Source organism: Cibotium barometz, chromosome 6 (genome assembly GCF_041138505.1).
Source record: "Cibotium barometz isolate CiBa-2024 chromosome 6, ASM4113850v1, whole genome shotgun sequence".
Classification (NCBI taxonomy): Eukaryota; Viridiplantae; Streptophyta; class Polypodiopsida; order Cyatheales; family Cibotiaceae; genus Cibotium; species Cibotium barometz.
Window position 1 is genome coordinate 13,759,875 of NC_141051.1, and position 14,849 is coordinate 13,774,723.

The 14,849-nt window shown below is 36.1% G+C and overlaps 1 protein-coding gene across 4 annotated transcripts in view; it reads right to left on the reverse strand.

Moving 5' to 3' along the window:
- The window catches only part of LOC147637431 (MADS-box transcription factor 6-like), a 30,635-nt gene extending 18,774 nt beyond the window's left edge, over positions 1-11,861 (reverse strand). For all 4 annotated transcript variants that reach the window (XM_086798877.1, XM_086798874.1, XM_086798876.1 and 1 more), the window contains exons 1-5: positions 11,609-11,861; positions 8,128-8,206; positions 4,944-5,005; positions 4,715-4,814; positions 4,556-4,597 (exon numbers count right to left, since the gene is read on the reverse strand). In XM_086798877.1, coding sequence (XP_086655003.1) covers positions 4,556-4,597; positions 4,715-4,814; positions 4,944-5,005; positions 8,128-8,206; positions 11,609-11,805 — 480 coding nt within the window. In that variant the 5' untranslated portion in view covers positions 11,806-11,861. The remainder of the gene's footprint in view (positions 1-4,555; positions 4,598-4,714; positions 4,815-4,943; positions 5,006-8,127; positions 8,207-11,608) is intronic.
- Between the last annotated feature and the right edge of the window lie 2,988 nt (positions 11,862-14,849).

Below are 14,849 nucleotides of genomic sequence, written 5' to 3' on the forward strand. Positions count from 1 at the left end.
TCACTTTTTCCTATAAATAGAAGCCTCCCCTTTTGTAAAAGTTTAATAGTGTTTTATGCACTGTTACTCTACTCCTCCCTAGAGCCAAAAACATTGAATTCATTGATAATTCACTTATTTTTGACTATTTTCTCTACAAAGAATTGGTAGCCACTCTTGATCCAAATTAAGAGTAGAACCCTCAATCCATCAAGCCAAAGGATAGCTCACAAAACTCCATGTAAGTTAGAAATTTTACGTTTTTTTAATTCTATTCTATGGTTTATGATTTCTTGCTTCTTTTAAATTAAAATTGGATGTTATGCCTTGATAGAAAGGCTTCCCCCTTCTCTTCATTGAATTCAGCCCTTCTTTATCCAAGATGTGTAATCAATTAAATAGAGTTAAACTTTTCGTATTGTTTGCTCTTTCAAAAAAATAAGAATTGATTAGATTAGAGTACTAAATTCATCTTGGGTTAAATTCTAAGTAGAATTAGAATGCAAAAATTAAAAAATGATCAGCCATACAAAAGAGGTTATGGCAAAATTTTCTTAAATTTTGTAGAAATAAGTTTTATCTTTATGTTATTCAAAAAGAGTAATCCCCTTCGTTTGTGTATTCTAAAAGTATTATTTTTATTCTATGCATAAAAAATACATATTGGATATTTTTTTTATTATAAAAGTGTAATTTTCATTAGATTCAAATTTTATGCATAGAAAGATGCATATTGGATATTTTTTATTATAAAAGTATGATTTTCATTAGATTTAAATTCTATGCATAGAAAGATGCATATTGGATATTTTTTTATTATAAAAGTGTGATTTTTATTAGATTTAAATTCTATGCATAGAAAGATGCATATTGAATATTTTTATTATAAAAGTGTGATTTACATTAGATTTAAATTCTATGCATAGAAAGATGCATATTGGATATTTTTTAATTATAAAAGTGTGATTTTCATTAGATTTAATTCTATGCATAGAAAGATGCATATTGGAGATTTTTTTATTATAAAAGTGTGATTTTCATTAGATTTAAATTCTATGCATATAGAAAGATGTATATTGGATTTTGTTTTTGTTATAAAAGTGTGATTTTCATTATATTTAAATTCTATGCATAGAAAGATGCATATTGGATATTGTTTTATTATAAAAGTGTGATTTTCATTAGATTTAAATTCTATGCATAGAAAGATGCATATTGGATATTTTTTTCATTATAAAAGTGTGATTTTCATTAGATTTAAATTCTATGCACAGAAAGATGCATATTGGATATTTTTTTATTATAAAAGTGTGATTTTCATTAGATTTAAATTTTATGCATAGAAAGATGAATATTGGATTTTTTTAATTATAAAAGTGTGATTTTCATTAAATTTAAATTCTATGCATAGAAAGATGCATATTGCATATTTTTTTATTATAAAAGTGTGATTTTCATTAGATTTAAATTCTATGCATAGAAAGATGTATATTGCATATTTTTTTATTATAAAAGTGTGATTTTCATCATATTTAAATTCTATGCATAGAAAGATGCATATTGGATATTTTTTTATTTTAAAAGTGTGATTTTCATCATATTTAAATTCTATGCATGTAAAGATGCATATTGGATATTTTTAATTATAAAAGTGTGATTTTCATTAGATTTCAATTCTATGCATAGAAAGATGCATAAATGAATCCATTTTTATTCCAAAAGAGTTATTCTCATTTTATGCATAGAAAGATGCATAAAGGAATTCATTTTTATTTCAAAAGAGTTATTTCCATTAATTTGGATTTTACGCATAGAAAGATGCACAAAGGAATTCGTTTTATTTCAAAAGAGTTATTCTCATTAATTTTGATTTTATGCATAGAAAGATACATAAAGGAATTCGTTTTTATTTCAAAAGAGTTATTCTCATTAATTTTGATTTTATGCATAGAAAGATGCATAAAGGAATTTATTTTTATGTTTTTAAAAATATTTCGTTCTAAAAATGTAGTATGTCGTGTCATTATTAAGTGAAAAATCAATTCTTAAGTGAAATGGACCCTCATCATATATTTACATGTAAAAGAAAAAAGGCTTCTCTAATCTTTTGTAATACACATAATGGATGTCTATTAGAAATCAATGCTCTTCTCACATTATCTTATGTTCATTCTTTAGTTTATTCATGTTTTAACTACCCTTTCATTAGAAGAAAACCATGTTAGACTAGCCTAGGTGCTTGTCATGTGCATGATCAATGCCATGTACCTTCTCAGGGCTAGTCCAGACCAAGGCAACCGAGAAAAGACAGTTAGAACCAGAATTTAGGAGCACATAATGCTAATGGCAATATGGACTTGGAGGAAAAGGAAGGCTTGGAGAAGATGGTGCTATCGGCTGCTTACAGAAGATGGGCCGCTGGACCAAACTGAGGCGGCTGGCCTATCAGAGGCGGCTGGATCAAATCTAGGGCAGCGCTGCGTTTTATGAATGGAAAAGCGAGGACTGCTGGCCGGCCAGTTCCCCAAGCAAAATAAAGGCCTATAAATAGGCCAAGAAGTTCCTCTTTCAATTCATTCAATCCTCTAGGGATTGGGTCTCTAGGAGTCCCATAGGGGTCCAGACAGTTTTGGGAGTTGTTCACCTTTTAGATGAAGGCAGCCTAGGGCTGTGTAAGAGCACCTTTTTGTGCTATTTGAAGATACCTAAATTTCTAGCATTTCTCTCTCTCTATATATCTGCATTTTGCATCAGCATGTTGCCAGTAGTGTTTAGGGCTGAAAGAAGACTCTCAGAGCTTCCACGTGTTACATTGGTATCAGAGCATCAGGCTCAGCAAAACTAAACACTGATTCAGTCCCATATGATGGTGTACAGGTCCAAGGTACAAGAAAGTACAAGGATACAAAGCCCAAGGCAAGGAACACAGAATCGGAAGAGCTCCCAGGAGGTTTGTTGGTGGTGTTCCACAAAGCCAAAGGGGATGGCAGTCTTGTGAGTCAGATAGGTTCTCGGGCGACGGTCCCAAGGGAGGTTTATCCTCCAAGGGTGATGTGAGAGTGCCAGACTCATTTCTCAGGAATGAAGACCAAGACGGTGTTCAGAGTCAGGGCAAGAATGGATTGTGGACTAGATGGAACAGATGCATAGATCTTAGTCTGAGACGACATAGTAGTTTGGAGAATAGGCCGCGCTTTCAGAGAAAAGGGTTGTCAGGGATGGATAGATGACAGAGGGACTTTGGGAAAAGATTTGGGATGATGACAGTCATCCAAGAGCAGGTTGGAATCCCGTCATCAAGTTTAGCAGAGGGGGATGTCATGTGCATGATCAATGCCATGTACCTGGCTAGTCCAGAGGAAGGCAACCAGAAAAAGATAGTTAGAACCAGAATTTAGGAGCACAGAATGCTATTGGCAGTATGGACTTGGAGGAAAAGAAAGGCTTGGAGAAGATGGTGCGGTCGACTGCTTACAGAAGGTGGGCGGCTGGACCAAACTGAGACAGCTGGCCTATCAGAGACGGCTGGATCAAATCTAGGGCAAAGCTGCATTTTATGAATGGACAAGCCAGGGCTGCTGGCCGTGACTGCTGGTCGGCCAGTTCCCCAAGCAAAATAAAGGCCTATAAATAGGCCAAGAAGCTCCTCTTTCAATTCATTCAATCCTCTAGGGATTGGGTCTCTAGGAGTCCCATAGGGGGACAGCTTTGGGTGTTGTTCACCTTTTAGATGAAGGTAGCCTAGGGCTGTGTAAGAGTACCTTTTTGTACTATATGAAGATACCTGAATTTCTAGCATTTCTCTCTCTCTCTCTCTACTCTCTGAAGGCAGCCTAGGGCTGTGTAAGAGTACCTTTTTGTACTATATGAAGATACCTGAATTTCTAGCATTTCTCTCTACTCTCTCTCTATATCTGCGTTTTGCATCAGCATGTTGCCAATAGTGTTTAGGGCTGAAAGAAGACTCCCAGAGCTTCCGCGTGTTACAGTGCTATCCAATCCTAGGAGTGTTTGACACCAAAAGAAAATTATTGATACTACAATCTCACTTGCCAATTATTTTTTATGAGTGAACATGTATGTATGTTTGTGTACATTCGCACATATGAGTGAACACATTTATAGCCTACTACAATCTTGCTTGCTAATATTTCTATATGAGTAAACATGCATGTATGTTTATGTACATATGCACGTATGAGTGAACACATCTGTATATATGCACATGTGCATGGTTGTGGGTGTTTACATGCACACATGGTTGTGTATGCATAAGTATACATTTAAAATGCACACATGGTTGTGGGTGTTTACATGCACACATGGTTGTGTATGCATAAGTATACATTTAAAATATCCACCTACGTGTGAGTGCATGTGAGAGTACAATTCTATGAAGATTTAATTTTCTTTACGTATTAATTTGTTTAAAAATGCCACATCACTTGAATCTTAACATAGTTTTGTGTTTCCTTCATATACCTATGTGTAAAAAATGGTACCCATGTGAAACATCAAAATATTGACATATTATCAAAAGTAAAAAATTAAGCTAACAAGATATTAAGAAATGTACCTTCTTGCCAAGTTCTTTGGCTTGAACCTCAAATATTTGAATCTAAATCCATGTTTAAAACATAAGAGAGATTGTGAATTTTAACACATTGCTTTATGACATGATTTTAAAAAAAGTTCTAGTAATAAAGTTCCCAAAACTGATTTTAAATATACTCACTTTTCTCTCTTTTATCTTATTGATTATAACATGAAGCTTTGATTCAAGAATCTCAAGGTCTTTCAGATGCAAAGACGTGAGGTTTTCACCCATCAGAAATCTGTAGAAATAAAAGAAGACGTATTGTGAGGAGAAATGTTTACAAATACATATAGCCTTGTATTTTCCAAGGTCTAATAAATGATATGAACTTTTCATATTACAACCAAATCTCAAGATGTTTTCTTACCTTTGTTTATTTTGTAAGTATTGAAACTCCTTTTGTAACAAAAGAGCTTTGGCTTTCCAATACTATCACAAAAGTATTTTCATATAAACATATTGAGGAGATTAGTATTCATTGATAAAATATAAATGTTGACTTGAATTGTTTCTTTCTAAAGTCTACACATAAACTATCATATCTTCATCTCATCTTCATTATTCTTGTTAATCATAGTGACTTCTTCAATCTATATCTATTGTATCAATGGTAAGAATTTATTTACTTTAAAAAAGTCCTTATAAAAACTATAATTATATACATATATTGTTCAATGACCAAATATAAAAGAAGAAATAAAGTACAAAAACAAATCCTATCAAATCTAGAAAAATATTATGTATATACGGTTCACAATGACCACATAATAAAAGAAGCAAGACAAGTACATACTAGAACACATCATAATTGTCAATATGTATAACAAAAGACTTCTCTCCTTCCACCCTTCTCTCTCTCTCTCTCTCTCTCTCTCTCTCTCTCTCTCTCTCTCTCTCTCATGTAACTTAAGCAAAAGAATACAAAATTAGCCAAAGTTAGAGTAGCTGAAAAGAGGGCAAGTGGGTAGTCTATGAAGGTAGTTCCCTCATTGATGACTTTTGGCCCAAACAAAAACCCAAGACATTACCCAAAAAAGAGATAATATATTTTTAACAAAGGTGATTGTACTTGATGCTTGCATGGAATATGGATAGTTCATTAATAGGATGTTTCTCATGTAAGATCTTCTTTTCTGGATCATGGATTTAGCTCAAGACATAACTAGCCAATATGCTTGAATAGCATCTCAAGTGGCTAGTGGATTAACAGGATGTTTTACATGTAAGATCTTATTTTTTGGATCATGGATTTAGCTCAATACATATTGGTCTTTTAGTTATGTATCAAGTATCATAGGTCATTTGGCCTTTCACATATGTTAATCTCTCTCTCTCTCTCTCTCTCTCTCTCTCTCTCTCTCTATATATATATATATATATATATATATATATATATATGGTCATTATAATACCTATGCAATGACACACATTTGAGTATGTTATCCATTAAAGATTATAAATGCGAAGAAGTATTAAATGGCATGAATCCATAAGATAACCATCATTCTTCCTTATGTAGGGACAATAATCAAGTAAAGTTGAAACTATGTAATCCTTATCTAGGGACAATAATCAAGTAAAGTTATGCATACTCTTCCTTTTTTTGGCCCTGTTAAGATGTGAGAATGGATGGAGCTCAATTTGAGAGACTTGATAAAAATAATATTACTTGGCATGGTTATATTTTTATTGAATCAAGAGGAGTTAAAGTTTTGATACATGCAGGGATTTAATATTCACGTGATCACAAGATTTTTTGTGATAATAACACATGTGAACAAGTTATTCACATGTTCTCATGTTACCGTTTACAAAATAACAGGTCACTTGCCATTTGGGAACCCCTTAAAAGCTTGGCTACACATGGGAATAAGCTATTCACATATTCTCATGTTACCATCTTCACATAATAGCAGGTCAGTGGCCACCTAAGAAGATTTTTTATGCCCGACAAAGATAATTTTTTTAGGCCCTTGTGAAAGCTTTGTGAATATAACATGTGATCACAAGATTTTTTGTGTTATTAACATATGTTATTAACATGTTCACATGTTCTCATTTACATCAGTGAAATCCCTGGATACATGATTTGGAACAACTAAGAATCTATAATGAACTATCTATAAATATGGGACATAAAAAAGGGAATATCTATTAGTGAGATATAAAGAGATGTCATGTATCACAACTTATCAAAATACATAAAGTTATAAATTATGTTATACCTACTATGACATCATACCATATATGGTATAAAGATTTAGAGGAATGATTGATGGCAAGTGAACCAATCTTTAAGAACAAATGTAATAAGAAATGCACACTTGAAATATATGATGTGTTATAATATTAACTAGAGTTAAGGTCTTTGGTGGGGGGAGGAGAGAAGGAAGAAGAGGGGAGGGGAGGGAGGATAGAAGGAAGAAGAGGGGAGGGGAGGGAGGAGAGAGGAGATGCAAGGGAAGGGGTGATGTGGGAGGGGTGGGGTACACAATTTTGGTTTTGCTATTCTACTTTCATTCAGAGGGAGGAGGGAGGGAAGTTGTAAGAGGGTATAGAAGAGTTTGTAACCAATTACAAACACTAATCCCTCTGTAATCTAGCCATGCACCTTACATACACAATCTCATTTGCACAAGGTCTTACCATCACATATTTGTGTCTTGATATGGCTGGAATGATATATATATATATATATATGTATGTATGTATGTATGAGTGTGTATGCGTATATAGACACACACACACATATACATGTATGTATATATGTATATATGCATGTATATATACATGTATGTATATATGTATGTGTCTCACAAAAACTATTCTTCAATTTGAGGATACAAAGTAAAATACTAACTAAAATATGCAAAAGAAGAATCTCTTCAACTTTTAGGTGCACGGACACACACACACACACACATATGTATACATATAGAAATGTACATATATATGTATGTGTGTGTGTGTGTGTGTGTGTGTGTGTGTGTGTGTGTGTGTCATCTTCTAACATCTTATCATACAAACTAAGCTCGTCATCATGAACAAATTTGAAGAAAGTAAAGGACTACCAAAAAATATACCAAAGAGAAACTAGTATAAATTTTAGATAGAAATATAGAGAGATAGAAACACCACACACACACACACACACACACACACATGTAGACATACATACATAAATACATGCATACATTTACATGTACATGTACATATACATATATACATAGATACACACACACACACATACATATATAGGAAGAGAGAGAGGAGGAGGAGAGAGGGAGAAGGAATAATAGTTTTAATATCACATGAAATTAATATGATGGCACCAAAGTGCGAGCATGGCGCTTGATTAGAAGACCGATACTTAAAACCACTACCCAAGCACTCCACACACACACACAAAGAGAGAGAGAGACATACAAACCGACAAAAGGGCCAATGATGGGAAAAATACAAGTGAACATACCCATAAACAACTACTTATAGCATTTTATCACAACCTAATCTTAGTAATGTGGACAATAATTTGAATAATATGACCATACCTCTCGATTATGGATCATGTTTCCATTTGTTTGTGTCCTTCCAATTGATTCTTGATATCTTTTTAAGATTTCACATGTACTAAAAGAAACAAAAGCAATAAATCATGAGCTATAATATTAAATAAAGAGAAACCTTTATTCGTAAGACTATTCTAGATGAGCATGTCATTGATAAGTTAAAAAAATTAAAATTCTTTACAAATATTTGCAATCACAAATAACTCCCCCAAGAAAATAAATCAAAACATTTCTATGCATTATTAAATTGCAATGATCAAACGTACAAAGTAACTCCCTATCTCTCACCATGTGGTTCTTGTGACAAGGATACTTTGTAAGTAGATACCTCATCTCCAACATCTTCTACACTCTCACCTTTAAAATTAAGGCATAACTAATGTTAAATGGCTTTATGGTTGGCTCATCCTTATAGAAAATATCTATTCTCAAGGATCCCTTGTCCCCATTGTTTTGTGTTTCTATATCTTGCCATCTACTTGTGTACTTTGGCCTAGATGCTAAATAAAGGCAAGTTGTAAAGCTACATTTTAAACAATTGTGATCAATGTTTCTTATAATCCTTTATTGGTGACTCAATGTTGTTTTTGGAAGCTTCGTATGAAAATGTTAAAAGAGCTTTTTACTCCTTGTACAATGCTTTCTAGAAGTGTTTGAGTACAAATGCTTTATACAAAAATATAGGCTCACTAGCTACCTAAAGATGACACATTTTATGGTTCTATATGGGATGTGTTAGGTTATCAAACAATGACTAAGTCTTCAAATACCTTGGCTACCCACAATATGGACTTGATAGACTAGATAATAGATAAGGGCCACGAATAAGGACTTCAAACACCTTGGCTACCCACCAATAAGGATGAAGGTCATTGATGAGGACTTGCCTTTTCATTCTAGAATTATTATATTGAATACCATCTTAATGGATTATGTCCACGTCTATACTCCATAATTGTACTTTAAAAGAAGACACTAGACTTAAATTCTCAAGTTAATGAAGACCTTTATATGGCAAGGAGTGAAAGGGAGAAGACGTTATGCAATGCTAGCTTGGACCAAGCTAGGTAGACCTAAGTAGATCGGTGGGTTAGGGAAAATGGATATTAAATCTCATAATAAAGCTGAGATTTCTCATACTCTCATCGCGTGGTGACAAGTACAATCTTGGATACTAATGCTAAAAGAGCTTTCTGTGTTTATGGAGGTTAGGTTGCAAGGCAAATGAAAGAGCTAGAATTGGATTGCTAAAAAAGCTTTCTGTGTTTATGGAGGGGTTAGGTAATAAGGTAAATGACAGACCTAGAATTGGATCGATAAAACTTCTCCCAAGCCCCATTGGTTATAAAAGGCATGCGTTTTGCAAAATTAGTAATTAAATAGCGAAAAGATTTTTTGCAATTGGTGGAATGGATGAGAAGTACCGTGCTAACTAGTAACTCACTTATGATGTATGGTATATAGGAATCTCATCCATCCATCTTTCCCTCTTGATTGACTTAGGACTTGAAATAGAGTTAATAATGCTAATATGTGTCATCTTGCAAATGTTTGGGATGGCCCCCCTCCTTGCATGGATGGAAGCTGACCACGCTACAATCATTTACAAGATCTAAAGATTTGATGTTGAGTGCCCTTGAGCTTGAGATAAAAAAATAGCAAGAAAATTAACCAAACTTAGCAAACGAACAATGAACGGTTTTAAAGAGACCCTTCAAACTCATGTATACACAATAGTAAGCTTTACGCAAGACACAATGTGATTGAACAACATGAAGTTTTTATTATTGATGATAAATATAATGTTATAGAGCTCGAAGGCTAAAGGAGGGCTATGAAAGTCATTATTTATTTATGAGTACAAACTCTTTTTTTTAAATGTTTGTGAAATCTCATTTTGATGCATGATTGGGGAATGGAGAGTCCATTGAGGCTAGAATTGCATAAAGAGGCTATTAATTTAATAATTAGTAGTTTTAATAAATGTATAAAGGAGCATGTTACCAAGGGCTTAGCTAAGTTAATTGACACAAAGTTTTCATTAAGGTTTGAAAACAAAGGTTATAACAAATTGTCTTTAACTTCATTTATGTTGGTTCGAATTGCAAAGACCGTCGATGGTGATTTTTGACAATTTTTGCTATGGCTTCGTCATTGAATACTAGTGTTGCATAAGTTGTAGGTATGTTGATAATGTGATGGTTTAGAGATGCTCTTTGATCTTCTCCTAATCGTTTGAGAGACGACCTTGAGGGAGGTAGTGCTTTAATGAAAAATGTGACGTCCGATACACCTCTGCTCAAAAATGACAATCTAAAGATTTGAAGATGAACAATTGTTTTCTTTATATGCATTGATAATGGATAGATCTTGCAACCACCCGATGATACACCTCTGCTCAAAAATGACAATCTAAAGATTTGAAGATGAACAATTGTTTTCTTTATATGCATTGATAATGGATAGATCTTTTCAATGCCCTGACGAATGGCGAACTGCACCCATGAGAGCTTGATAATGGCACTTTTAGCGTTCTTCAAAAGTAAACGTCGTATGTTGTGGAAAGATGGTTGAATGCACGAAATATTGAGTGGACAGTGGGTGGGCGATCGAAAGTGGCTTGGCTTGTCGATTTGCCAAGATCATGGCTTTGGAGCTTTAAAAACTCTCATACCATGAAAGGTTTTAAAGAGACCCTTCAAACTCATGTATACATGAGTAAGCTTTACCATAAAAGTTGTTATTATACTAATTGATGAGTACCATGTTATAAAGCTCGTAGGCTAGAGTAATTGCACCTTTGAAGGCGTTACATCCATTCATTAGCATTAATCATGATTAGTTGTTGTTAATTATGATTTAATGTGAACACTTTATTATGTTATTCTCACAAAAGAGAGAGAGAGTGGAGTAGTGAGCTTAAAAACAAGGAGGTGAAGAGAGAGAACGAGAGATGTGAGGAGAGGGAGAGAACAAGACAATAAATAATGCATGAAACAAGTGTTTAAAATGGATGATTTGGTACTAAAATAAAAGCAAGGCCAAAAACCTTAGTGATGATTCTTTTTGGGAGAATACACTCGGAGATCGTATCCCTATATATTGATGGAAGAAGATAGTCCATAAATAGTACTAGTTGAAAACCCGTGTTTCGCACGTTTTTTGAAGCTTTCAAAATCAAATTCTACCCAGACTTCCTCAAACCTCCTTCTTCCCTTCCGGAACCTCCAAATTCTTGCCACACGGCAGTTTTGTAAAACTCTTCCTTAAGATAATATAGAGAAGAGAAGAAAAGAAACGAGACTAGACCACATGGTTGAGGCACCAAACAAACCACCACAACAATCAAAACAAACAAAATAAAAGACAGAGACGGACACAAACATTAAAAGAAAGCGGCAGAAGGTCCTCTCTACACTCAATAATAAAAGCAGAGATTGGAGAGGGGGGGGTGGCGGCCTACCTGGGGCTACCGAATTCGGAGACCCGGCCGGTAGGGGAGAAGACGATGACCGCCAGCTGGACGTCACACAGCACTGAGAGCTCGTAAGCCTTCCTGAGGAGGCTTGTGCGACGCCTGGAGAAGGTCACCTGCCGGTCGGCGGGGTTCTCGATGCGCTGGCGGATAGCCATGGCGCCTGCTTCTTGGCGCTCCATCATCACTCAGCAAAACAACAAAACAAGCGGAAGCTACAGCCTCTCTCTGGTGCGCGCAGAATATATATTTATTTTTAATAATGGGCTGGCTTTCCACTATCTTATTTCTTTGCCATTTTATTTTACTTTTTAAAAGTGAGCTAGTGAGTGATGCTCCAACAAAGTCCTTCCCAAACATTTATTCTTCTGCTTCACAGATTACTGCAGTAAAAAAGAAAGCACTACCATGAGCACCACTACATTTGTGCTTTTCCTGTTGGAGATAATACTCACATCACATAATGATGCTTTCCTTTTCCTATGTAAAGGCTTGCATCTATAAATAGAAACACTTCTATACCACAATCTTTTTAATAAGGCTACATGTCTCAAGGTTGAACACTTCCATATCTAACAAGCTCTGAGGCAAGCTCATTTTGTTGAGTAAGTAGGGGGTAGTGGAAGGAAGAGGCAAGTATTGAGAGCTGCCCCTGCATCGCCAACAACAGGGAAGGCGCATGATGCAGGAGGTGCTTCACGAGGTGAGGAAGAGAGATGGAGGCCTAACGTTGGGCATGAAGGAAGCAAGACTGAAAAAAAAGGTTGGAAAAGAAACGATTATTGCAAAATAGTTGACCTTTTGTCCACCGAATTTTGTGGTGGTTTGGTTCGTAATCAATCAGAAATCATGCAAGTGACAGGTTGGAATGCATGGGGTGATAATGTCTCCCTCCCTGCCATAGAGGTTAATCACTTTCGTTCTCGACACATGCAACAAGGAGTTCGGGTGCCTCTGCAACCGCTGCCACCACGGAATGAGCTTCCCTGTGCAGCTGCTAGTGGTAACCAAGGTGGAGGGGGAAGCTTCGCCTACAGACCTCACCACCACGAAACTTGCAGACTAAGCCATGGAGCAAACGGAGCGCCTATTGTCCCCATCTTTGACTATACTGGGCCAAACGGAGCACAGGATACTGGAGCACACTTTACGGGACCTACCAACCCCTGTTGGAGGAGGTGTTGCAAATGCGGAAGAACCTAGAGGGTCCCTTGGAATAGGCACTTCAATGTCTATTGCTCTTGCTGTAGGCCTAATACAGGAATGGCAAAGCATTTACCAGACTAGAGCTATGGTTAGCCTATGCATTAAGGGCTGTATGAGAACCAACTAGGCCCCGAGGGTAGAGAAAACTTACTATCTCCCAAATAACTACTTTATTTCTCTGTTCAAATCAGCTGACATTGCGCTCAATGCAATAGGGGACGGGTCAAAGGATGCTCAGGAACTCTCCTCTGGGGTGCTATTCAAACGGTCGCCCAAGTTCTCACCACCACAAGGCCCGAAGCCAATGTTGTGCCCTGTGTGGGTCGATACTCCCCAACCTACCTATGCACTTGCATCCCTTGGTGGCACACATCACCCAACCTCTGGGCAAACTTTCGGGAACCCGTCCTGTGCAAGAGTTCAACCCGAAATGGCATCTACAAGCCCTTATCAAACTCAACATCTCTATGGATCTCCCTGAGATTATTCACATAGATGTAGGAGGGGGAAAAATTGTTAGCCAACTTGTGCACTACAAGAACCTCCCTAATGTGTGCTTCCAGTGTGGGGCGAAGGACCGTTACATTAGATACTGTCCTATCAAATACCCAGAACTACGGCCCTCGAGAGCAAAGTAAAAGGCACGAAGGTTGAGGAATATGTCTTTCAGCAAGTTAAGAAGGGGAAGAATGGGGGGAAACCACCTGGCCGCCGCGAGAGTAAAGAAAAAGATGCTTGCATGAATATATAAGTGTAGGTGGATTGGTGATTATTCCTCCTATATAAATCTAGAATTATAGAAACTAGGAGGATGAATGTTTCCAAAAAATGGCCTAAAATGTCCAAAATTGGGCGAATATTTTCTAAAACCCTTCAAAATGGCCAAAATTTAGGCGAAAAAACAGTTTTAAGATACGAGCGATTTTTATATTGAAAAACCCCGCCAATTGGCGAAGATTAGCCCGTATTTTTTTCCTTGCTGGCTGCTGTTCTAAAAAATTGGAACAACACTGATGTCCTCTGTAGCATGCGTTCCTTCTTGAAATTTTGATGATAAGGAAAAGATATGTGTGAAACTCTCTACTATGAGAGAGAGATCCACAAACAACTATAGACAGTCACTTGTAAGGCTGAGAGATATGTGCCAACTCTCTACTATGAGAGAGAGATCCTCTCTACTATGAGAGAGAGATCCACAAACAACAACTATAGACAGTCACTTGTAAGGCTGAGAGATATGTGCCAAGAAGATGGCCAACGATACCACAATGAGAATCATCAAGTGCTTCCCCAATCAAAGCTTCAATCTCTGATAGGAGGCCTTCAAAAAACCCTTACACAAGAACCTCCAAGCCTTCAATGCTTCTCTTCTAGTACTGCAACCACAACAGATGTAAGGGCAAGACAAGCTTCAACACAATAAAAAACTCGAAAGAAAACACGATGAAGCCAAACACACAACCCAATCTTCTCTGGATCACCTCTCAACATTCATGTAGAGCCTTCATAGAATTTATACAAAGACAGCCAGCCCCTCTATAACTTGGTCTTCTTCAGAGAAAAAAAACTAAATCATATTCTGCGCAAATCGACGCCCTCAGAAGCATATGAGAGAAGCTCTCTCAATAATATATATTTTCTAAAAAAATAAAAGGTGGCCAACAACCCTACACACCCATCAGTTGTCAGAAAATTTCAGTGATTTCTTTCCAAAAAAAACTTCTATGGGAGTAGTTGCACCCTCTCTACACTTGTTGATCAGAATTAAAAGGTGGCCATAAAAGAAGTCTATGCACACGGTGGCTTCTCAGAACATACATGTGAAGTGTTCTTCTAGGTTATTTCGAGAGTTTGTATCCTGTGATTTAGTGTCCTTCACAATGAACATCCTCAACATATTTTAACTACCAGTCTAGGAGAAACCATTGGCATTAGTGTGTCACCATGATATCAACTCCATTAGTGTGCATTAAGTTATTGCAAGCCATCCTTCCCCGAGAAATATTGATCAAAGAGATATCAC